The 26401-nt window shown below is 42.9% G+C and overlaps 1 protein-coding gene and 1 non-coding gene across 9 annotated transcripts in view; one reads left to right on the top strand and one right to left on the bottom strand.

Annotated features, from left to right (window-relative positions):
• Positions 1-26401, top strand: part of Hipk2 (homeodomain interacting protein kinase 2) — a 207285-nt gene that overhangs the window by 40948 nt on the left and 139936 nt on the right. For 7 of the 8 annotated variants that reach the window (XM_008823500.3, XM_017795686.2, XM_017795685.2 and 4 more), the window contains exon 2: positions 19490-20573. The exons of the other annotated variant lie outside the window; for it this stretch is intronic. In XM_008823500.3, coding sequence (XP_008821722.1) covers positions 19490-20573 — 1084 coding nt within the window. The remainder of the gene's footprint in view (positions 1-19489; positions 20574-26401) is intronic. 8 annotated transcript variants of the gene reach the window in all.
• LOC115068533 lies at positions 22688-22819 on the bottom strand. Its single transcript, XR_003847881.1, has one exon. It is a non-coding gene; the product is annotated as a small nucleolar RNA SNORA52 (small nucleolar RNA).

The following is a 26401-nucleotide window of genomic DNA, read 5'->3' as shown; positions in this document are numbered from 1 at the left end:
TCTCGTCTGTGTCAATCTCAAAACTTTAGATAGGTCCTCAATCACCTGTCCTAGTTAGGTCTTACCTTCCCACTAGCACCATCATTCATTCAGACTCCCATTACCTCACGCATGAACCTCCACAGTGTGCTACTGGCTATTAGCATCCTAACTACACAATCTATTTCACATTCAGAAATCTCACTACTTTCTCTACCATCTCCTTGATGCCTCCAGGACAGAATCAAAACCGGGTACTAAAGACCTGTCACACTCAGACCCCATCCTGTCTTTCCAGATCCATCCACTACTGTCCTGACAAGAGCTCAGCTGTGGTCAGCATCACATTCTCCCTTGTGCTCCCTATAGAGGGTTTGGTCCTGTTTCATCCTAGCTCAGTTTTGTATATGCAGACCATCCCCAGTCCTGGGGGAAGTAGATGTCTCATAAATCTTAAATCAAGATGGATCCAATCTGTCCCCTCACTCTGATTCCAGCCCCCCCCCCGCCCTAGGCTGCTCTCTCCTGTATAAAGATGATACCCATCACTGGGAGTGCTTTGAATCAGTAACATTTGATTGGTGAGTGTCATGGCTGTCTTCTGTAGTTGGTTATCTTTTCTCACCTCTCCCTAAAGCATGCTGGTCTCTTCAAAAATAAGCAGTGCTTTTTTTTTTTTTTTCTTTCAATGTTGCTTGTACATTGTAGACACTCAGCAGTTATTTACTGTGACCTCTTGAATCCTCAGTTTAGCAGATTTGGAAATTTAACTTCAGAAATTCTAAGAATTATTTGCTTCTGAAAGTCTGGTTCAAGCTAACTAATCTTATAAATGGTTGGTTGTTCAACCAGAATTACTTTAAGGGAGATAATCCTAGCATCCAACCAGACTGGGTAAATGAATAAGGGCACCCCACTCCCTGGTCAGAGGCCTTTTCTGGAATCCCAAGTAAGAGAACAGAAGGTGATTGTTGAGAACAGAATTAACCAAAAGGCATATGCATGTTTAAGCATATCTTCTGCTGTGGGTAAATGTTTTTCTTTAAAGAATATGAGTGGGACATCTAAAGGCAAACACTCTGCAATCCCCTTATCAGTGAGACAATCACAGACTCCTGTTTCTAGACCTCACCAAGACCACTGTCACCAATCTTGTAAGATCCTCCTTATTTTAGAATGTTCCATATACTGGAGTTGCAAATTTATAGATATTCTCATTATTTACAGTTTAGATTGATAATTTTGGAGTAATAAATCAAATGATACATTGAATCCTGGATATGTAGTTTTTGAGGTTTCCTTCTTTTAAGATCTGTAAGTCTCTACAACATAAAACCCCTACTAGGACAATGGAAAATGCTTGTGTCTCGAGCCCATATCTAAAGTCCTGTAAGTTAGGAGTCTGGAATGGTATTTGTTCAGTTGTTAATGAATCAGTAGTATCCTGGGTGTGTAAGCAGTGCTATTTTTAAACCCATTACTGACTTCAGTGATAAAGAAGGATACAGAATGTGTGTTGCTGGGCTTGGGAGCATACCATGAGTAATACCCATTGTTACTGTGATCTCAGAACTTAAATATTCTTTACCAAAAAGATGATCATTGCATCATAGACGAGGAATGCAACTAGAACAGGATGAGAATGGTCTATCCCTCTCATAAGAAACACCAGCACGGGAAGAAGCTGATGAGTCCACAAGGACACTTGGGCCTATGATCAGCAGCACCCAACCCAGTGGTCAGCTCAAAAGGCAGCTTCTCATTTTAATCACTAGATTGATTTGCCTCAAAGTTTCCAAGCCAAACTGGAGACATTTGTGAAGATGATCCCATGTCTTCAGTTTGCTCTGGAAAGCTGCTAGGTGGTGTAGTGTGTGTACATTTGAAGTCACTAACACTTGTAGTAATCAGAACCATTCCAGCATTTGGCACATTAATCTTGTGAAATCTTTTCACACTAAAATATGGAAGAAAGGGATTAAGCTACTTAGAAATTTTAAAGTCATTACAAATATGTGCTCTGGTTTTGATGCGTAAGCATATTGTATATCACAGTATAATCACATTAAACCTCATTAATTCAGACTCACCAAGGATAGCAGCATTAAGGTATGGCAGCAAAAACAACTTCCACATCTCAGGCTTAAAACAACAAAGAATTGTTCACATTTGCTACATCTTGGGCCACCGAGGTCCTTGTTCCCTTTGACCTGCCTTCGGTTCTCAGGCCCAGGAGTCTCTCCTCCCTGGGTCGGGGCTGCTTGTGGAAAAAGGACCAAATTCCCACACTGGCTTCAAAGTTCAGGCCCTGCTTGCTCACTTTTTATTGCTTAAGGCTTCTCCTGTGACCAAACCTAACTCAAGTTACATGATTTGAGTTCTAGCAGGAACTTTCAAAGTGAATGGCTCAAGAAAAGTTATTAATACACAGAAGAAAATATTTGAATATGCATATTTTTCTCAGCCTTTAAAATATTCTATTTTTGTGCTTTTAGTAAGCTTGTTAGTAATACAGAATGTATGATGTATAAAAATAGACACCACATATCTTAGGAGTGTTCATTTTTTCCTAAAACATGAAATCAAAAACATTGAGATTGCTTTTTATAGTGTAGATACAAACCTGTAGTGAGCATATTATATATAGAACCCAAATCTTAATTATGACCATGAATAATACTTTTGAAAATAACAAAAGAAATGGAAAAGTTCTAAAAGCCATTGGGTAAAATACAGACTGTACCTGAAACTTCTGAAGCTCTTGAAGTCTCCCAGCATCCTCTTCAGCATATTCTGGACTAAAATTGCCTTTTCCTTTAGGAATAATTACATTGGCCAACACAGGCTATCTCTTCCCATTTCATTGTCTGTTTCTGTTGTTTATTCATTAAAAAACAGCACACTGGATCCCTTGCTTATGCAAAGTACAGTGCTGAGAGTATTGTGAGCAAGTTTTCAGTGCAGCATACCTTTATAACCATGGTGAGCTGTCCTACTCCCCTTTCTCACTTTTCACTAGACATTTAGGATTTGCTGTGTGTCAGGTACACATGTGCACATTTAATCCACACAAAGCCTCTGTGAGATACTATCCCCACTTTGTAGATGAAGGAATTGAGGCACAGATAGGTTAAGTAACTTGCTGGGCTCAGAGGTAGAACTGCTTCTGGCATAGCTGTTGGGGGCTCAGAAAATAATCTGAAACCAAGTCCTTAGAACCCAGCGCACAGCAGAGTTGGAGGTTAGTGGTGTTGTTGCAGGCCTTCCCATCTTAAGTGTCAGTACACGTGAGTATCATCAGACATTCATGACTTAAAAGGATGATGCCAGTGGTAAGGACATATATGAGCAAGCACCTCTGCCAGCAGTGGGTTCAGTGGCTCAGCATTATGGAAGTACACCAGGGCAGGTTTGATGACAATGATTCACAATTATCAGTGGGTCCTTACGACAGACCAAAGAACCCACTTTGATTTGTACAGGTAAGAATGAACTACTGATTGTATGGCCAAGGATTCTCAAGCAGCTGATTTCAGTGTCCACAAACACATACAAATTCTTATACACTGTACATAGTTATACATTGCATTATTATGCTTGATAGTTTTCAAAACGCATGGCAGTGTTTCTCGTTATTCTGAGTGCTCCTGAATAAGCTTCTCTTTTGACACCCCCCTTACTGCTTCCCTGCCTCCTCTCCCCATTGCTTCTGCCGTCCTTTCAGTCACAGAATGGAGGTTGCACTTCCTCTGCTTCTCCTTCACAAAGTTCTCGGGGAAGTTAGCTGGTAGCCGATGAGACAAATGTTCAGAGATGCACAAAAAGGTGAGGCAAGAGACAGCAAGCATGTATGGCACTGAGAGCAGAACCCGGGTAGTGGTCCTTGTCTCTACCACAGGCAGCGAAGATGTATTCCTGATGCCTGAACTCTTGGCATCCCCAGTGAGGACAGACTGAAGTTTCATGTGACTTCCTTGGAGATGTTCTGAAGTCAAACTTCAGTCATGATGAACAAATTTATTTGCATCAAGGAAAAGGTGTTCAGCACCCAGGCAGGAATAGGAACCACGATGTGGGAGGAAAACTGTACCTCTGCAGCATTTTAGCCCAGAGGTGGCAAGTGCAGACTGTGAGGCCGTGAGGGGCAGACTGTGGGGTCATTTGGCCCCAGTGACTTTGGGATTGCTATAAGTACTTTTTCATAGCTTGAGTGTAGACAGGTGTTCCCCCCCCCCCAATGAAATGTATCCTGAATTATATTGCAAAGTATATTCTTTCCTAGAGCTACTGTAACAAAGTACTATAAAGCAGGTGACTGAGAACCACAGAAACTGGAGCCAGAGGTGGGAATGGCAATGTCATCAGGTAGAACCTTCTTTGGCTCTTTGTGGAGTTCTGTGGACCCTGCAGCCCTTGATATTCCTTGGCTTGCAGCTGAATCACGCAGGCTCGTCCTGTTGTTATGTGACATTCCCCCTCCTTTATAAGGGCACCAGTCACATTGGACTAGGGCCCACTCTAATGGCCTCATCTTAATTTGGTACCATCTACATAGGCACTATTTCCACATAAGGTCACATTCATAGGTACTGGGGATTAGGAGTTCAGTGTATCTTTTTGGGGGACAAGTAGTGGAGTTTACACTCAAAAGTTTATGGAATTGACATAAACTTTTGATACAAAAGAATTTGCCATGGTATCATAAGAACACCATCATGTGCATGAGCAGACCAGGTTTCCAGCTTGTGATTCTCTGTGTATTAGATCTTCTGGATAAGCTGGAGAAGACAACTCAATGGTGGATTGGGCATAGAATGAGCAAGGTTATGTTTTATTTTCAGTATGTTTCATTTACCATTTTATATTATCAATATGATGCCAAGCATTTGACTTACCTTGCAAGCGAACTACTCAGCCTCCTCAGTGCCTGCTGCAAGTATGGCTTGCTGAGGTGGTCAGTAAGGACTGAGAGCTGGTGGCAGACAGAGGATGATGCACCTGTCAATGGCAGGGACAGTCTGAAGGGGCCAAGGAGATGTTTGTGAAGAAAGGTGACCTAGCACTTGAAAAGAAGCTTGTTGCAAATTTAATAATCCTAAATTAGAAATTCTAGGAGCATTGAAAAAAATTATTTAAATGGATTTCATCTGCATCTCATGTTTTTATAGTTGGTAGAAACTTGCTTTTTTGTTTAATCAGTTATCATCTCCTTGAGAGCCTCACTTGGAAACAAGATATAGGGTTGAAAAGGCTCTAATAATCTCTACAGACTTTGGACAGAAAGGACAATTCACGTAACAAGTGAGAATATAGAAGTTTATTATCATTAACACTAAGTGGGCCTTAGGAGAAACCTCTTGGAAGCCCTGGCCCACTCCGTGCTCAGCCACAACACAGCCACCCATTTGAGCTGCCATGTGCAGGTGGCATCAGAAATGTTCCACACACTCGGGCTCAGAATTGAAAACCTTGTGCTGGTGTCATTAACCTGCCACTTCCAGTTCTTCTTAATGCCCAAGTGACTGCAGTAGCTCCTTCATGTACTCAGATGCATTCTTGTGTGGCCTTTTCTAGAAGCACGCTGACAAATTCATGCAGAACTTGGTTTAATATAACCACTTCACTTTTACTTGTTTCCATATGTGTGCCTGAAGTGTGTTCATAGGTTCTTTAAGACAAGATATTGGGAAAACACAAAATACAATGTCTTAACCTCCAAGGAGAGAAAAACAAAGAGGGTTTTTTGTTTTGTTTGTTTGTTTTGCTTTTTAAATATGACATTCTGTAAAAATTATACTTTAGTACTTCTGGTCTTCTTAAACTTACTGTTATAGAATAAATTGTGTGCCCCCTATTTCATAGATACAATCCCTAGCCCATAGAACCTCAGAATATAACCTTATTTGGAGATAGGAGATAGAGTTTTATAGAGGTAATCAAGCTGGAGTGAGGTTGTTGGAGTGGACCATAATCCATTATGGCCAGTGTCCTTATTAAAAGGAACACAGACACACAGAGGCAAGATGGCATGAGGAAACACAGGGAGAGGATGGCCTTCTTCTATAAATTGGGGGGAGAGGCTTGGAACACATCCTTTCCTCACAGCTCTTGGAAGGAGCCACTCTGCCAGTGCTTTGATTATGGCCTTGTTCCCTCCAGAATTTCAAGATGACATTCTGTTCTTTGGCCACCAGGCCTGTAGTTACAACAGTCGCAGCAGATGAATACACCAATGCTTAGATGCTACTAGTTGTTGGTCCATTTGTTTGTTTGCTGGCCAGGCTTGGTGATCCATGCCTGTAATTCCAGGAGACTGAGGCAAAGGAATTTTGTGTTTTATGTCAAATAGAGAAAAAAGAAAAAAACTAAAACAAAAATTGCTATTATTCTTTTTTTAAGAATTAAGATTCTCGCTGGGCATGGTGGCGCCCACCTGTAGTCCCAGCCCTTGGGAGGCAGAGGCAGCAGATCTCTGAGTTCGAGGCCAACCTGGTCTACATAGTGAGTTCCAGGTCAGCTAGGGCTACAGGGAGACCCTATCTCAAAAAGACCAAAAAAAAAAAAAAAAAGAATTAAGATTCTCTATCATTGCAATTCTTGCTTTAAAAGGTTTCTTGGAGTTGTTCTGCATAAACTTGTTTTCATTGATGCTACCAATTTCTTGTTGAAACTGAAAAGCATGTGTCTTATCAGTCATTCTTTACTTCATCAGCATTGTGCTGCTAAGAATTTATTACTACTATTTGTAATGTTGGGCTGGAACCTGGTAGGCAGCTACCTTCCCAGCACTGGATAGTGTTGAAAGTATTCAGATTGCTTGTGAACACCAACAGCATGGAGATGATCATTCTAGACTACATGTACTCATCCATTGCATGAAAGTGCCAGCTCAGCCATGATATTTTATGGCTTCATACAAGACAGTGTAGGAAAGTTACAGAAATGTGACTAACGAGGCCTGGAGTTGAGGAAAGTTGACAACTTTGAGAAAGAGAAGAGAAGAGAGTCTAAACACTGAGAAAGGCTGATTATTTTTTATTTATTTATTTTTTTGGTCTTTTTGAGACAGGGTCTCCCTGTAGATCCAGGTAGCCTGGAACTTACTATGTAGACCAGGCTGGCCTTGAACTCACAGAAATCTGCCTGACTCTGCCTCCGGAGTGCTGGGATTAAAGGCGTGAACCACCATGCCTGGTGAGAAGAACTGATTTTTTGATAAATAGTAAACTAGTAGGTAGGTAGATGCATGAGGAATTTGCAAATAGCAGGGAAATGATTGTTTTCTGGATTAAATTCAGCTTATAGCAGATAATGTGAAGGGTTTTGAAAGTTCTTAAGAAAACCACATTTCTTGGAAAAGCAAGGGGCATACATGATGTGACTACTTCTCCCAGGAAGACACTCCTTTCTCCCTGCCAGCCTCTGGGAAAAGGGGGGCTGTTGGCACATTCCCAGCCAGGCTTAGCCATTTCTGTTTCATTCTCCTGGATCAATCCCCTAACTGTGTTTATTGTCACTTTACCCTTGACTTCCTCGTGACTCACATATCATCCTCATACTATTTGACATACTCTCTGTACCCCTGAGGATTACTTTATTTACCATCTGCTCTACTTTCTGTATGGGCTCTCTTGGGAACAGCTTTACTCACATGGATTCTATTTTCATCGAAGTGCCAACATCTGCATCCATGACCTCCCGTCCATTCTTCCACCTGACTTTTTGCTTGGTACATATAGAATATTGCTGCTTTGTTGTTCCTGATGCCTAACAAGAATCTGCCCTAAGCAAGCTTTGCAACTGGGCTGGGCTCTTGCAGTCAGCAGCACCTCTTGGTCTCTAGTACAGGAGCCTTTTCTTGCCATGTCTGTCCTTTCTTGCCTTCATTCTGTCCTGCAATATTTTGGGCCTATCCCTTGTCTTTAGTCTATCCATGATTAAGTTTAGGGTCACCTTGCCTTCACTTTTTGGCTCATCCTGTGCAGACTTAGCCCATTCTATCAATTTCCATTGTCTTTTCAAAATGGTTTATCTTCCTTCAAGACTCAACCTAGGACTAGAGATTGGCTTAGTTGGTAAAGTGTCTGCACATAAGCTTGAAAACCTGAGTTTGATCCCCAGCACCCACATACATAATGGATGCAGTGGTATGTGTCTGTAATACCAATAGTGGAAAGGTAGAGAAAGGAGAATCCCTGGAGTTTGTGGGCCAAGGCAGTCTAGCTGAACAATGGGTGTATTCTGGGCTCAATAAGAAACTGTTTCTAGGCTGGGCATGGTGACTCATGCCTTTAATTCCAGCACTCTCGGGGGCAGATGTAGACACAAGTCTGTGAGATTGAGGCCAGCCTGATCTACATAGTGAGTTCCAAGCCAGTTGGGGCTACAGAGAGACCCTGTCTGAAAAAAATGAAACAAAAAATATACCTTTTACACACACACACACACACACACATCCCACACACACACACACGAGAGTCAGTTTAGCAGAGAGGCACCAGATGCTGATTGTCAAACACCAGCAGCTCTTGACATGAACATGAACTTCAGTTAAATCAAGCAATTTCTTGTCTCTAAGTTTTAGTAGGAATTGATCACTGGACATTTCAGTGTAGATAACTTGTTAGTGCTTGTCACTCACCTTGTTGAAAACTGATTTCTGTCCTCCTTTCCCCATGATAAATGGTACTTTTGACACCATGCCCCCACCTCCCATTCCATCATCTGTGGATGTTTCATCACTTAGACATATTTGATTCTCTTCATCCTTCACCTTTACATTCTGGGGTTTGTTTTTGTTTTTGTTTTTTGAAATGGAGTCTCCCTGTGCCCATTTGGCCTGGAACTCACTGTGTAGAGCAGGGTGGCCTGGATCTCACAGAGATCTGCCAGTGTCTGATTCCAGAGTGTTGGGGTTGCCCTTACATCCCCAAACCTGTCAGTGTCCTATGTCTTCTCTGTGAAGCTCTGTAGTTTTGCTCCTTCCTGTCTGTTGTCAGACAGTTCCCTTAGTTCAGGTCTTCCAGACCTCACCTCTCAGCTACTGTGACAGCTTTTCTGTTTGTCATGCAACCTCTCCAGGGTTCCTCGCTCTGTCTTCTTAATCAAAACCAGTGTTCTGGCCACTGTTCCATTTGTGCATCAGAAAAAAAGATGATTGCCTCTTAAAAGAGTTGTATTTATTTTATTTTAATAATTTAAGTGCATGCATTTCTCTCATATCATCCTGACCAGAGAAGACAGAAATGAGAGATATGATCATTGTTGTGGGCATTCATCATTTTACCAGATGATATAGTCAGTTGTGTCCTGTAGTTGGATCTGCCTCCTGCCTTTTGTCTTTCATCCTTCCTTGGTTGCCATTCTACCTGACCCCATGTTTGGTGCTTCTAATCCACAAACCTGGAGAATGAAGAAGTGTGTAAAATGGCATGGATTTGAGAATCAGGCAGACCTTGGTTCCAAAGTCAACTGTACTAGTAGTAGCCACGTGACTTTGAGAAAATTATGCCATTCCTTAAGCACATTTACCCATCTACCCATTTCAGTAGGAGAAATGCACCTTATCCTACAGTTGGGAAAGTAAGCACCAGGAGTCTGGAATAGAACAAGGACAGTCATGAAAGTGTCTAAAACTCACTATTAAATAACATGTGGTAGTGGTTAAGTGCAAGAGCCAAAAGAAAAATGAGCAATTTTCCTGGTGAGGCTTCACACCAGCTCTCAATATTTAGAATCATTTCTAGAATATTGGAGTTACCAGAATTAGGTAAAGTAGGTGGTTGGTATGCACAGTGTATGCTGGAGGTTGATTATTGCCTTGGCATCTGTTAATATATTACTGCTATGCAAATGTGCTTCAGTTGTCTCTAAGCAAAGCGGAAGCTTCTAAGGACAGAGACCACAGTGCTGGTTGCTCCCCACTGTGAGACTGATGTCTTTATACGCTGGCAGTAGGATCTAGAACACCAGCTTTCTACCTTTCAAAAGGTCCCCATCTTTCTTTTTTTTTTCTTTTTTTTTTTTTTTGGCAACAGGATCTCACTATAAAGCGGGGGCTGGCTTGAAACTTGCTACATAGACCAAGCTGGTCTCCAACTCACAGAGATCTACCTGCCTTTGCCTCCCAAGTGCTGGGACTACAGCCATGTGGCACAGCCCATATCTCGTATATGACCATATCTGACCACACTACAGACCACACTCCAGAGTCATTCCTGACTCTGAAATCTGCTGTTTACTTTGGCAAATAGTTTATGTTGCCTAAAATTGCCAGTTGTCCTTTTAAATTGGCATTGGACTTGGTAAACTATGAGATTTTTTTTTTTTTTTTTTTTTTTTTTTTTTTTTTTTTTTTTGGGTCTTTTTGAGACAGGGTCTCCCTTATAGCCCCAGCTGTCCTGGAGCTCACTATGTAGACCAGGCTGGCCTTGAACTCGGGAAGATCCGCCTGCCTCTGCCTCCTTAGTGCTGGGATTAAAGGCATGTGCTCCCACGCCTGGCAGTAAACTATGAGATTTTTTAAACACCTTTAGGTCAGTGGTGATGTCTTGAATGTCTTTGTGCTTCCTATTCTACCTCATGCCAGTCTTTTTATATATAGAGGACCGATAATACAGATTTGATGATTGATTTTGAGTTTTTTTTTTCTTTTTCAGATGCCTAGTACTACAGTCAGTAGTATTGCTGCTGTCATTATTGACAAAAGATTCTCTACAGCTTGTGGTTAATTCTAAACTGTGCTCTGGTAGAATTATGTTATATATCTAACATTACACAACTAGTGGATAAACACAAAACATACAAAAGTCCCAAAGATATTTAGTATATATTGTTTTGGAAATATATCATTTAGAAACAGGCTAACCTGAAATCAACTCATATATCTTTTGAAATAAAACTTGATATACAGGATAATATTATAGTGTTATGAATATTCTGTAGTATATCAATGAAGAGCTTTTTCTAGTACTTTTCAATTCCCTGAGGCATATTAACTTATCATACGGTTATCAAAGGTTGTACAAATTAACCCTTGTCTAGGTGTTTAAAATTTTCTGTTTAGGTTTGTGTTTCTAATATTCACTTCTTTTGACATTTTATACCTTATGTGTAAATATGATAATGAAAATCAAAGGGTATTCTGTTAAGTATGGGAATTAATCCTTTTGAGTTCTTGACTGTAGGGGAGCAAAAAAAAAGTGTAGCTTTCATCAGTTGTTAGTTACATTATGTGCTGAAGACTTAGGAAGGGAAGAAGCTGGTGCCTCTTGAGGTGCTCTGCACACACTCCTTAACAACATAACTGGATTCTGAGTGGCGGTCTTATCATGTCTGCCAAACCCAAATTAAACCTTAAATACTGATAAAAATGATGCCTATTTTTATTTATAATTCCTCCTCTTCAGCTTTGATAGAATTCAGTGGAATTGAATTCAACAACAACAAAAAAATTAATCATAGTTGAACCCTCACTTATCCCTGTAGCTTCACCAGAGTCTGATCTTCCAGTAGATAATTTGGGGTGGTGAAATGGAAAGGAAATGTACTCATATGTGAAGCAACTTTTCAGTTCATCCAATTGTGAAATACAAAGTTATGAAGAAATGTAAGCACATAAGTGAGAAAAATACGCTAAATGAGCCAATCCTTTAACAAATGTCATTTTTAAGAAAATAGTTAAGACTTAAAAATCATGTAGAGTTTTAAGTACTTTTTTAGTAAATGGAAAAAAGTTTACTGGGCATGATGACAGAAACCTGTAATCCCAGTACTTGAGGTACTGAGGGGAAGACTCACTTGAGTTCAAGGCCAGAAGGTCCTGCATGAGGCTAGCCTGGACTACACAGTAAGATCTTGCTCAAAAAGCCAGAGGGGAAAACAAATTGTCTGTAACTTTGGAAAAATGAATTTCTCCTTGAACCATGCAGACTGAGAAAGACAACTGCACAGGATGACCTCAGCTTGATCAGGGTCTGATTTTGCTCCCTATCATAGGAGCTTATACTACCACTTGACTCCTCAGTTCTCAACTCAGCCCTTTGTGAGACTAAGAGTAGGTGGGGCATGTGTTAATGGGATGAGCATACCATTGAAATCAGGCTGTCTCAACCTTGCTAGGAAAACACTTTTCCCAGAGCCTGTTGTGTACTAGGTACTCAGTAATATAAAACCTAGAGAACCATACCTATTTTTGAATAGAGGTTGAAATCAAGTGTGATTGCATTTTATGGACATATATAGCATTTATCTACAAAGCAAATGCTTTGAAAATAGTATTTTGAAATGTAGACTTAGGTACATATGTTTTAATGCAAAAATGAACATTTGAGGGTCTGGAGAGATGGCTCAGCACTTAAGAGCACTTGCTATTCTTCCAGAGGACCCAAGTTTGGTTCCCATCACCCATGTCAGGTGACTCATAACTGTCTATATCCATCATCATCTTCTGGCCTCTGCCTGCATCAGAAAATGTGGCATACATTCTTACACACACACACACACACACACACACACACACACATCTTTTAAAAAGTTAAGTAGAAAAAGAACATTTAGCTTCTCACCTCCTCCCTACTCGGCCCCTTCCCTCCCAGTGGTTTGGCACAAAAAGCGCCTTGCCGTCCAGGGAAAGATTATCTAACTCCTCATGCTGGCCGCACAGGGCAGCAGGGCGGAGGCTGCAACGCCCCGAGCCCCAGAGGTCCTGGCGGGGCTGGCCCTGGCCTGGGAACCCGGTGCAGAGCTCAGCCCACTGGAGCTGGGCGGGCCTGGAAGATGGCTCCTCCCACCGCGCGCAGATGGGTGAAGCTTGCCCACAGACTAATGTTCTGCCTAGCCATGCCTCAGTTTCCCCACTTGTAAATAGTTGGCTCTCAGTCTCAGATGCAGAACTACCTTGTAAGCCTAGTAGTCCTAGCATTAATATTCATTAAATAAGTGTTTTCATGTAACAAATTATTAGTATTAGAGTGCTCAAGATTTCAGGATTTCCTGACCGTTTCTGTGGAGGTCCTAGGAGTGACCGGGAAGGTCTTCCTTAGAGACAGGGCCTTGAGCTCCCACTGTACCTGAGTTTATTTAAAATTTCCACCACACTTGTGCCAAGAGCTGGGCTTGTGCCAAGTACTCTGGAAGCCCATGGGGCAGCACCTTTCAGGACCTCAGAAAGTGCTGGATGACCATCAAATGACTAAATAGCAGGGGCTGGAGAGATGACCCCTTGGTTAAGATCACTGTCTGCTCTTGCAGAGAACCTGGGTTCAGTTCCCAGCAACCACATGGTGGCTAACAACCATCTGTAACTCCAATTCCAGGGTATTCAGTGCCCTCTTACAACCTCTGTGGGCATTACACAACATGGATGCACTTACATGCCCGCAGGCAATACACTCATACATATAAAATAAAAACAAAATATGTTTGTTAATAATAAATATTCTGTGATTCCCTGGGTTCTTCTTAACTCCCTCCCCCCAAATCATCTCAAAACCTGTCTTCCTACCAAAGAGAGGCAAAAGCCTCTTTCTCTTTTTAAGAGCATGATAGGGAGGCCAGAGATTATTTTGAAAGCAATTGTGATTTTGTCATAGAATCAAACTGAAAAAAAAAAATAGACAAGGAGGTCACTGGTCCTTGGAGAGTACAGGGGTCAACTCACAAAGAAATGAAAGGAAACATTTAGCTCTTCCTTTAGAGTGGTAAACATATCAGTCTCCCCACTCCCTTCCTTGTCCCTTGCCTCAGGGATCTGGATAAATGGAGTGGCAAAGGTTGTGGTCTTGATTCACAGAGAGCTAAACTAAGCAGGAAGATTTGTTCTTTCAAAGAGAAATGTTTGAAAATAAGTTTCATTGTAGCCATAAGATTATTTTAAGATGAAGCAAAACCACCAGCAGTGTTTTATTCCTTATAAAGATTTTAGGGCTTTAAAAAAAATTTTTTTTCATTAATGATTTTCGTGTGTGTTGTTGTTGAGCACTCTGCTTCCTAGAGGAAAATGGTCTATGCCATAGAACAAAGGTAAGAAGGCTGTTTGGGAGCATTAGATCTAGTTCTTAGAATAGTGGCTTACTGGCTGTTGACCTTAGCAGTGACCACAGCAGCCCCGGCCAGAGTCTGAGGCAGCTGGCCATGGTGCCGTGAGCTTCCATCCATGTAGGTCTCCTCACTGATCCCGAGCGCCTGTCACCCAAGACAGCTGTGATGATTTCCACAGTTTTATGACCTTTGGCTGACATCCCAATAACAAATAAGTCATAAGCTACCCTCTTTCCCTCTGTAAAATTCCACTTCTACAGCATGGCCTTTCCACCAAGAACTTTTGAAACAGTGAAAATAGAGACTAGTGCTTCGGTAGCTTTATGTGTAATCAGCTTATTTCTGCTTTTGCCTCTCCTTCTCTCCTGCCCCAACAGGTGACTTGAAAGTGAGGAGTAAGGGGGATGTAAGGGACAGAAGCTGAAGCAAACACTTATTTTGCTTAGTCTCTTTCAGGGATAGGTGGCTGAAAGCCAAGGGACTAGCCATTTCTATATTGTTGCAGGAGTGTCCAGCCTTTTGACATCCTAACATGATGTCATTTACAAATGTGATGGACCACATTCCTAACTATTCTGGGACACATGAGGCTAAAGCCATAGGTTGGATATGCCTGGTTTATATCACTTAGAACTATAGGAACATCTAATTGATACTAATAAGTAGAGAATAACTACTTTCTGTGTTGTTATAGTATTAGGAAACAAGTAAAATACAGATGCATAACAAACTAAAATAATTTTGTCAGGCATAGTCACATACACAGGCATGTATTCATAGTTCCCAGGTCAAGGTTGGAGTCAGCTTTCAAACCAGAAGAGAAATCTCTGTTGACTCATGAGGTCATGGTAAAGGCAGAACTCAGAGTAGGGCTCATAGGCCAGACCTGCCCCCAGAAAGTCAGAGCATGTGTAGCCCAAGCACAGGCAGAGGACGACTCTCCAACCCAGGACAGGGGCTGCCTCTGCCTTGGTATTATTGTTTGTTTTTTTGTTTGTTTGTTTGTTTGTTTCATTTTAGAATATTTGTTTGTTTGAGACAGGTCTTGCTATGTAGTCCTGGGTGGCCACATAAATTCTCAACCTTCCTGACTCAACCTCCCAAGTGTTAGAATTATAGTCATATACCACAATACCTTGCCCTCTACTTTAGTTTTTTAAAAGTCTTTGTTTGGGTAGGAAAATGTTGGCAGACTTTTCTAATTTCCAGAATCAGGCCTGCTTCTATGGATGTGCTTGACTGGTCATTGCTCTGTGACCAGTCCCAGAGCTTTATTCTATTAGCAATGGCCACCATGCACTATTAGCTTGGCCCACTACAGGTAAGGCACAAAGAAGTGTGAGTTCTAAGCTGTAGCCTGGGTAGACCAGGTCTCTGTATTTGCTTTAGGACTAATTTGAAAAGCAGTTAGTATTTCTACTATGGGAGTGGCAGCAAGGACAGAGATGAAAGTTGGATGCAAGAAACATTTTCCTTTGCATGCTAATTTTTTTTAATTGGAAAAAAGACATAAAGCAAGGAGAAATCAAAACTTAGTACCTTCTTTGCTGTGGAGGTTAAAAAAAGAAAAGGACTCCTCAAAAGTAAATCTACAGTTTCAGAGCCAAGCAACTAGATAAATATTTTATGAACAGAAATGGAGATGTTAGGATGAAGGATTGGATGGCTAGGTTTTATGGAAAAGATAAGGAGTTCAGCTCTGGAAGATCATCTTTGATGTAGCAGGAGGCAGAAGTAGATTACTGGAACATTCTAGGGGAAACTTGGCCTGTGATAAACATGTGGGAGTCGCCTGCATAGAGATGACAGCTTAAACTGTTTGAATGGGTGATGTCGTCCAAAGAAAACAGTCAGAATGCTGGAGATGCCAGCATTTTAAGGAGGAAGAAGACTGGCCCAAACATACTGTATGCAATGAGCCATGGGTTGGGGGGAGCGGGTTACAGATTCATATAGGAGCAGATAAGAGCATTAAGAAGGAAGCTCTGGTCAGCAGTATCAGATGCTGCAGAAGGGTAAAGGAGAGTAAATGAGAAGAGCCATTGGATTAGGCAATTAGGAACTTATTTACCTTAAGAACACAGGCCTGGGGCTAGAGAGATGGCTCAGTGGTTTAGAACACTGGCTGCTCTTACAGAGGATCTGGGTTTGATTCTGAGTACCCACATGGCAGCTAACAACTGTCTAGTTCCAGGAGATTCGATTCCTTCTTTTGACATCTGTGGGCATTGCACAACACAGGTACACTTAACACATATGCAGGCAATATTCTCATACACATAAAATTTAAAAAAGAACACAGGCCTATGGTATGTGACTGGGGGGCGGCGTGGATTAAGGATGAGGACTGAAGAAAAGAGTACACAAAGCATCAATTTAAGGTAAGAAGGAAAAAATGAAGCAGGGGGAGCATTTTTGTTACTCATCCTGCCTTGAAAGTTGAGAGTTTGTATGTGCACATATATGTGAAGACAGAAGGAAGGGATTAAGACAACCCCTGATTCAGTACCAACTAAGGACTTCAGTCCATTGAACAGGGAGAAATCAATAGTTTCCAGGAAAAAAAAAAAAAAAAGGAGCAGCAGAAGCAGGGTTCTAGAGAGAATGGGGGAATACGAATCAGAGAAATAGGAGAAAATGAGGCTGACCTCAGGCTGCTGGGCAAAGTAGAAGGTGGGGATCTGCTGAAGAGAGGGAGGACCAGGGTGACGGGTGATGGGTTATAAGGAAAATGTTATGTAAGTACTCTAATGCTGGGGGCTCAGAGAGCAGCAGGAGCTAGGATGGCTAAGTACCGACAGTGCTCAACATATGCCCCACTTTCTTTGTGCCTTTATAAGAAGTGGTTGGGGGTTAGGGGGATGGCTCTTCAGTAAAGTGCTTGGCATACAAGCATGAGGACTGAGTTCTATTCCTAGCATCCATCTAAAAGGCCACATGCAGCACTGTATACCTGTAATTTCCAACACTGAGGAGGTAGAGGCAAGAAGATCTCTGGAGCTTTCTACCAGATAGTCTAGCTGAATTGATGAGTGACAAGTTTAATAACCCAGGTCCTCTGTAAGAGCAGCCAGTGCTCTTAAAAAAAAAAAAAAAAGATAAGGTATCTCAGAAAATAAGATGGAAAGTGACTGAGGAAGATACCTATCAGTGTTAACCACTGGGGGCCTCTGCATACACATGCATGCACATCCAGATGTGTACACACATGTGTGCACACACACATGAAATGGTTATCAGTGGCAGCTTAGAAGGTAGTGTTTGTTTCTACTTCCACCTTTTAAGGATTTACCCTTTCTTGTCACTGTAGCATTTTTCCTTAGTACATACTCTATGAATTTTTGTTATTTTCAATATCACCATAAATTTACAACCAGTCCAGAAGGGTCTTAAATATGTCTGAGATTATCTAAGTTGCAGATATGTTAGTTGTTGGTATGAAATCATAATACTTTGTATGTATAAGCCAGAAGTTGACATCAAAATCGTCCTTAATCACAATCTACTTCTTTTTGTTTTTTTGTTTTTTTTTTTTTATTTTTTTGAGACAGGGTCTCCCTGTAGCCCCTGCTGACCTAGAACTCTCTGTGTAGACCAGTCTGGCCTTGAACTCACAGAGATCTGCATGCCTCTGCCTCCCACGTACACCACCAAGCCACCTTTTTTTTTTTTTTTAATTAAAAAAAGAAAGATAAGGTTTCTCACTGAACCTGGAGTTCACTGTTTGGTTAGACAGGCTGGCCAGTGAGCCCCAAGGATCCCTCCTGTCTCCACCTCCCCAGTGCTGACTGTTTGCACACAGTCACAACTTTTTTTGTGTGGAAATCAAACTTAGGCCCTCATGCCTACACAGTGAACACTTTACTGATTGAGCTGTCCCCTGCCCCCCAGCTCTTGAGATCAGGATTTTTGAGAGACGTTTATTAATGCATGGATTGACAGGAAACGTGAATGAGAAGCCAATGAATGGTGCTACTCTGTCCTGTCCAAAAGATGATATAGTTTTTTTAAATGTGTATGAATGTTTTGCCTGCATGTGTGTAAGTGTGCCCGTGTTGTGCAGTGCCCCTGGAGGTCAGAAGAAGGTATTGGATCCCCAGAACTGGAGTTATGGACAGTTGGTAGCCGCCATGTGGATGCTGGGAATCAAACCTGGGTCCTCTACAAGAGCAGTCAGTGCTCTTAACCACTGAGCCATCTCTCCAGCCCCCAAAATGATATAATGTTTAAAGCTAGCTAAATACTAGACCAACTGCTGATCTGCTCAGCTCTGTAGAATTTAATTAAGATAACCAAGATGCCAGGTGGTAGGATGTCAGAACCCAGATAATCATGAGAGGCCCTGCAATGAGGCTTGTGTGGGAACATGTTTCTTAAAAGCAGTTAACTTGGCTGTTAGGGCCTGTGACAAGGCTGAGTTTCCTGGGCCACTTGATAAAGTCTTCAGATTTAGCAAGATGCAACCTGGTAAGAATGGAGGAAGATTTGGTTTCTGTTAAGAATATATTTATAAGAAATAAATGATGAACTAAGTGCTAATTCTGCATCAGATTCTTTTTTATTATGTGTATGAGTGTTTTGCCTGCATGGACCATATGTGTACAATCCCCATGATGACCAGAAGAGAGCGTTGGATCCCCCTGTACTGGAGTTTTGATATATGGATGGTTGTGAGCTGCCATGTGGGTGCTGGGAACTGAACTCAGGTCCTTTGGATGAACAGTCAGTGCTCTTAACTACTGAGACATGTCTTTAGCCCCCTGCATCTGATTCTTGACTGTATTCTCAGCTCTATTTTAAGAGTCTCCTACCGTCCTACGGCTGACAGGTATAACAGTGGAACTTGGAAATCACTGATCCCACAAAGAGACCAGAATGTACTTCTGGGTAGAATCGATTCTCTTTTTCAGATCTTCTTCCCAGCCCCATCTCTATCTTTGTCTCTGTCTCCGTCTCTCTCTGTCTCTCTCTGTCCCCTGACCCCTGTATGTATGTATGTATGTATGTATGTATGTATGTATGTATGTATGTGTATGTGTGTATATCCACACACATATGCAGGCCACAATAGGTGTGGAGGTCAGAGGACAACCCCAGGTGTTGGTCCTCACCTTGCACTTTGTTTAAGACAAGGTCTCTTATTCTGCATACTCTAGGCTAGTTAGCCCACAAGCTTCTGGGGAGTCTCCTGTCTCAGCCACCCATCTTGCCATAGGAGTGCTGGGATTGCAGGTACATGTGATTGTGCCTGGTTTTGCATGGATTCTGGGGATCTGAACTCCAGTCCTTGCACTTGTACAGCAAGTGATTTATCTGCTGAGCCATCTCCTATGTCCACAAGCTTCTCTTGAAGTGGGAGGACAATGTCTTCTATGGCTCAAGCCATTGATCAGAACCCAGGTGAATTGATCGAGTTTACTCACGGAAGGGTAACTCACATATGTATTGTTCCTTTTTTCTTTTCTTACAGGTATGGCCTCACATGTGCAAGTTTTCTCCCCTCACACCCTTCAATCAAGTGCCTTCTGTAGTGTGAAGAAACTGAAAGTAGAGCCGAATTCCAACTGGGACATGACTGGGTACGGCTCCCACAGCAAAGTGTACAGCCAGAGCAAGAACATACCACCTTCTCAGCCAGCCTCCACAACCGTCAGCACCTCCTTGCCAATCCCAAACCCAAGCCTACCTTACGAGCAGACCATCATCTTCCCAGGAAGCACTGGACACATAGTTGTAACATCAGCAAGTAGCACTTCTGTCACTGGGCAAGTCCTCGGCGGACCACATAACCTAATGCGTCGAAGCACTGTGAGCCTCCTTGACACCTACCAAAAATGTGGACTCAAGCGCAAGAGTGAGGAGATTGAGAACACAAGCAGTGTGCAGATCATTGAAGAGCATCCACCCATGATTCAGAATAATGCTAGCGGGGCCACTGTAGCCACTGCCACCACATCCACTGCCACCTCCAAAAACAGTGGCTCCAACAGTGAAGGTGACTACCAGCTGGTACAGCATGAAGTGCTGTGTTCCATGACCAATACCTATGAGGTTTTAGAGTTCCTGGGGCGAGGGACATTTGGGCAAGTGGTCAAGTGCTGGAAGAGGGGCACTAATGAAATCGTGGCTATTAAGATCCTGAAGAACCACCCCTCATATGCCCGGCAGGGTCAGATTGAAGTGAGCATTCTGGCCCGGCTGAGCACAGAGAGTGCTGATGACTACAACTTCGTACGGGCCTATGAGTGCTTCCAGCACAAGAATCACACATGCTTGGTCTTTGAGATGTTGGAACAGAACCTGTATGACTTTCTGAAACAGAACAAGTTTAGCCCCTTGCCCCTCAAATATATTCGTCCGGTCCTCCAGCAGGTAGCCACAGCCCTGATGAAACTCAAAAGCCTGGGTCTTATCCATGCTGACCTCAAACCAGAAAACATCATGTTGGTGGATCCATCCAGACAACCATACCGAGTGAAGGTCATTGACTTTGGCTCAGCCAGTCATGTATCCAAGGCTGTGTGCTCCACCTACTTGCAGTCCAGATACTACAGGTAAAACTGTTTCCATGGAGACAGTCACGGGATGCAGGAGACCCAGTGACATCCACAGGGGATGTACAAAGGGAGTCACCGTGGGGGAGATAAGCATACATGCTAGTGGTTGCTGCCCTCAAGAGACCTTGAGATGGTTGGGAATTAGGACACATGCAGATTGAAATGACAATGAGAAGCCATCTAAGAAGTGAGCCAAGTAAGATTTTCGGTCTAGATGTTGAGAGTTGAAAGGATCTCTGGGAGCTGGGTAAAGAGCAGAGCCAAGTGGAGGGGTCAGGTCGGAATGAATGGAGAGGATCCAGACAGCTGGAGCAGGGATGGGTGTGCCAATCACAGGGGCACCAAAGTGCAAGACTCGTTCTGGAGATGAGGAGGAGCTGCCTGGCCAGCTGAGAGGATTTGTGAGTAGTGGGAGATATGACTGAAAAGATAGATTGGGACCAGCTTTGGGGGGGACCTTAAATACCAGACTAAGAAATTATAGCTGTATCCTTAAACCTGGAACAAGTCCTGGAAACTTTGAACACCAGGGGGTAGCAGGTTGATAGTGATGGTCTGAGAAGACGACTATTATATCAGTATAGAAGAGGCTGGAGGAAGCTAGAGTCTGTCCCAGGGCCAGTTGGCTCCTTCCTATGATGAGTGTACATCAGGCTTCACATTTAGATGTTGGAAGAATTATCATACCCTTTTGGTTACTGTCAGGAGATACCTGAGACTGGGTAGCTTTGTAAAGAGAAGAGGTTTATTTGGCTCACAGTTCAAGGTCACAGTGCTATCCTCAGCTTGACTTTGGTGAAGGCCTCGTGGCAGATAGCCCCACAATGGCGGGAACATGCGGGAGCAAGAGATCATATGGCTAGACAGGGAACCAGAGAATAGTTCAAGGTCTGACATAAAATTTTATGACAGTTTCTTTGAAGAAGACTGACTCAAGGGTCCCTAACCTTAATCCCTTTGAAGGGCAGCACTGACAATGAACTTCCACTAAGCCTTACTACCTCCTAACATTACCATACTGAGGACCTGTCTTTGAACACATGATTGGAGGATAAGCCACATCTGTGTCCTAGCAGGAAAACTCAGACAGCCAACAGTACTTATCTTATTTCTTTAAGATTTATTTTATTATTTTCATTTATATGTATCTGTATGTGGGCACATACACGAGTGCTGGTACCCTCTGAAGCCAAAGGTATCTAATCCCCTGGAGTTACGTATGGTTATGAGTTACCAGTGTAGGTGCTGGGAACCAAATTTAGGTTTTCTGGAAGAGCAATAAGGGCTCTTAACCACTGAGCCATTTCTCCAGCAACTGTTTTTCTCATTTCTAAACATGGACTGCACACAAGGCCCTGGCCGTCCCAGAGCCTCCAGCATACTGCAGGCTTTGGAGTCAGGAAAATTCACTAGGCTGTATGACTTGACTGATTACCTAACCTCTGTATTCCCTCATTTCCTGACCTCTGAGATGGAGGTTGGGGGTTCTTTTACCAGCTTCAGGGTGCTCTTGGACCACCTCATGCTATGACACCAACCTAGTGCTATTTGCAGTAGCCAGCCTGTGAGAGACACACAATAAGGAATTAGTGGAGATGGAAAGCAAGGGTCAGGGTTGTGGAGTGCTGAAAAGCTACGCTAGAAGTATAGCTCCAGACCAGTCCCCTGGAAATGGAAATCAACAAGAAAAGAAACTCAAACTCCCATGAGAAGGTTAAGACTGACCCACATCCAAGATTGTAGCAGTAACAGGAGAATCTAGAACTTGGTGCCTGAGACCTCCTGTCCCACACCCTAATGGTTGGCTGTGCTTTCTCATACCTCCTTCAAGGCCCAGAAGGAAAGGCTAGACAGACCTGAACCATGTTGACACAGCTAACCCATGACCCATTCTGAGGCTGAACAGCCAGCCCTGGCTACTTGACTTCTACTTTTTCTTGCTCCTCCCACTTGGCCCAGCTGCTACCTGTTGGACAGTTGGATGTCTCCTCACCTCTCTGTCTCAGCTCCCCCATTCCACCCTAAGCTCTCAGTCACACCCTCCTTTCTGTCTCCTTGGGTTTGTTTGTTTGCTTGTTTGTTTTGTTTTTGTTTTTGTTTAATATTCCTCAGTGTGTTCAGAAGTGCCACTGGCCTGAGTCTACAAAGGCCTTGCTCAACTTTGGCAGGGCTTCTAAGGTGCTGTGGTTTACAAGGGAAGCCTGGCAGATCACTGACTGACCAGCAGAGATTAGGATGGACCATGGGTTTTTGTTTTGTTTTGTGGGGGTTTTTTTGTTTTGTTTTGTTTTGTTTTCATTTTTTTTTCTCATTGCAGCTGGTTTGTTTGTTTGTTTGTTTGAAGCAGGGTCTCCCTGTAGCTCCAGCTGTCCTGGAACTCACTGTGTAGACCAGGCTAGCCTTGAACTCACAGAGATCCGCCTGCCTCTGCCTCCCAAGTGCTGGGACTACAGGCATGTGCCACCACGCCCGGCCTTTGTTTTGTTTTTTAAAGTTCTATTTCTATCTATGTTTATCTGCGTATGCCTTCGTATGCCTTCATGAGTATATGTGTACCATGTGCATGCAGGTGTCTGCAAAGGCCAGGTGTCAGATCCCCTGAAATGGGAGTTATAAGAGGTTTTGAGCAGCCTGATGTGGGTGCTGAGAACCAAACCTCTGCAAAAGCAGTATGTGCTTTTAACTACTGAGCCATCTCTCTAGTCCCTATCCTTGTGTTTCAATCTGACTCAGAGGATAGGTCTTAAGGCTTCTCTACTCATTTTAAGAGGGATTTCTGGGTTGTAGTGGCACTTATCTAGCTCAAGAATCTGATGTGAGAAAGCAGTTTTTTCTCCCTGAATTCAGATAGCACACAGCTTCCTGCTCTTAGGAATCCCCACTGGCTTCTACATGCTCATGAGGAATGGGTCTACCCCCTCCTGGCTCCATTTTTCCTCTTCAACATGGTAGCTTGCTTCCAGACCCTACTGGGCATGACTGGGAAATGTGTGCCCACTGTTGGACTAGAAAGGTGAAACCTGCAGTGGGGGACTGTTTATGCCTCCTTGGTCCAGAGGGAGGGTATCCACAGAGAAGGAGGGATGGTGGTCTGCTCATGCTGAGTGTTAGGTACCAGTACAACAGCCTGTGTTCTCTGGAAAGCATCTTACCCTTCCTTGAAATTCAGCTCTGTATGGTCCAATACTGTCCACCTCTGGAAGCAGTCTGCCCCAGGGGTGGGTGATGCTGGCGCTTTTTCTCCACTCACTGCAAACTGGAGGCTGTTGCTGTCACTTTATATTTAGGCTTACAAATTCAGCATGCCAAAGGCTATTTCTTCCCAGTTCTTGGCCTGAATTTAGGGCAAACTGTGCCAAAGTCAAGGGCCTCTCGAGGATTTATTATTTAGTTAACCTGCACTGCTCTTTGTGAACAGAACCCAGCTTCATTGAAGTTTGCAAAAAAAATAAAATAAAAAGACCTTTAAAATAACATTTAATAAGCAATGCATCCTTATAGCAAAATTTGAATCTAAAAGAAGTTTGGGATTGTGAAGCCTTTTTTGTATTTTCACCCTCTTGTGCCCCTTTCACTCTGCCCACTGCCTGCCCTTCCTGCTGAGGACTGCAGTCTTACTTTGCTTTGTGGGTGGCAGTAGAGTTTCTATGGGAGCTAGGGGAGGTCTGAGCCCTCTACTTGGACTTCATATGTCCCCTCTTCAGCATCCTTGAGCCCCAGTCAGCCTTTCAAGCACCTCTGTGGGATGATGAAGGCTGTTTTGCCCTTGGGAGTTCTATCCTGCCCTCTTGTCAGTTCTCAGCAGGCACAGTGGCCTCTATTATCTGCATCCCCATTTCCCTCCGAGGGACTTTCCTTTTGGGTGTCATAGTACCATCCTTTATTTAGACTTTAAGTGACTGCTACCTAAAATGCTGGGTAGAATGACTTCTTCCTCAGGGTCACCATGGCCTTGGATCCTCAAGACCAGCCAGACAGCTCGGAACTGGGGCCAAAGGCACAAGAGCCCTGGAATGATGCTCCATTTCCAAATTAGTCACCATGTTCTGCCTACCTCAGGCTTCATCTGAGGTCTGGTGTGGTCAGCCTGCTGCCACATAGGTCAGTGGGAGCTTTGAAAACAGCCTTTAGCTTTGTCCCTGTACATCCTAGCTGTGTGGGACAGCCACTCTTGACCACACTGTTGAGGTTGCTTTTCTGATTGCTTTACCTCTTAACAAGACAAGAGAACAAAGAGAAGTTCTTTGATTGTCTAGCATTAAGACTCTTGTTATAGAAGTGCACACTTTCAGGGACATTTTGAGATGTCCTGTGCTTCTGAGCTGCCTGGACAGAGAGATCATCACATGCTGTAGGTCAGCCTCTCTCAGAGCCTGTCAGATAGGCCTTTGTCCTGCAGACCTGTCTTCTCCCATGGGCCCCTTATATCTGAGACTGGCACCTTAACCACTGGAGACACCTCACTTTCAAAGGGATGTACATCTTCCTGTCCCTTTGTCATTTTAAACAGGACTGTATCAAGTGCCCACCCCCCATGGTCCACCTCGTGATTCAGAAACAATGTGATATAAAAAGAACTTCCTGCCTCAGCCTGGGGACCTGGGAAGAGAGCTGATGGCCTGGAAGTAATCTGTTTTCCTCAGCTGCTAGGTGTATGCTTGGCTGAGATTAGGGCTGAATTATCATTCGTGGCAGGGAGATGCAGCCCGCACTGCCTTTAGGAGCCTGAGGAATCCCTTTCCCTTAGGGATCTCTACTCAGCTAAACAGAATCCTTGACTACTCCCCAGAAAAGAGTTTCAGGAGTCAGAGTGGGTCAGAATGGAGCAAATTTAGTGAATTTACTACACATTTAGACAGAAAGACATAGGAAAAGGACAGTGTACACCCAAGACATGTGGGTGGGCTTCTCAAGAGAACGATGCTTAAGTGTCTTTACAAGAGCTATATATATATATATATGATTTTATAGCTAAGTTATCCATTGCTCAAAGGATGTAATCTACAAGGTTTCTTTTAATTTTATTATTTTTGTATTTTTATGTGTATGTGTGTATTGCCTACATGAAGGTAAGTGCACCCATGTCGTGCAGTGCCCGCGGAGGTCAGAAGAGGTTGTCAGATCCCCTGGGACTGGAGTTATGGACAGTTGTTAGCTGCCATGTGGGTGCTAGGATTTGAACCCCGGTCTTCTGTAAGAACAACCAATGTTCTTAACTGCTGAGCCATTTCTCCAGCCCCCATAATCTATAAGGTTTAAAGATTAAGCAAACCTTAAAAGTTGTTTCTAATTCAAGAAAAAATATGTGAACTAGTTTACTTATTTCTCCTAGCTTGAAGATTTTCATTTTGTAAATAAAAGTATAAAGTAATGGTTCTGTGAAGTACATTGTTTAGATTTAGGGGTGAGAGATGAATGTTAACACAGTAAAATACAAGACCGCATTCTGTTTCTAAGTACGTACAGTTCATTTGGTTTTTTAAATTTTATTTATTTTTATATATTTTTTATTATCTTTATTTTATGTGTATGAGTATATTGCTTGAATGTGTGTAAGTGCTCCTGTGTTGTGCAGTGCCCACAGAGGTCAGAAGAAGTCATTGGATCCCCTGGAACTGGAGTTATGGACAGTTGTTAGCTGCCATGTGAGTGCTGGGAATCCAGCCAGGGACCTCTGCAAGAGCAGTCAGTGCTTTTAACTGCTGAGCCATCTCTCCAGCCCCAGTTCATTTGTTTTTAACATCCTTGTTTGAGGTGTCTTTAAAAATACAAGCCAGCCATGGTCGAGCAGGACCTTTGACTTATCTTCACATAGATGGAACTGG

The sequence above is a fragment of the Nannospalax galili genome, unplaced genomic scaffold (assembly GCF_000622305.1).
Source record: "Nannospalax galili isolate Female #2095 unplaced genomic scaffold, S.galili_v1.0 scaffold307, whole genome shotgun sequence".
Lineage (NCBI taxonomy): Eukaryota > Metazoa > Chordata > Mammalia > Rodentia > Spalacidae > Nannospalax > Nannospalax galili.
Note: the sequence above shows the minus strand (reverse complement) of the source record. Positions and strands in the feature narration are given on the sequence as shown.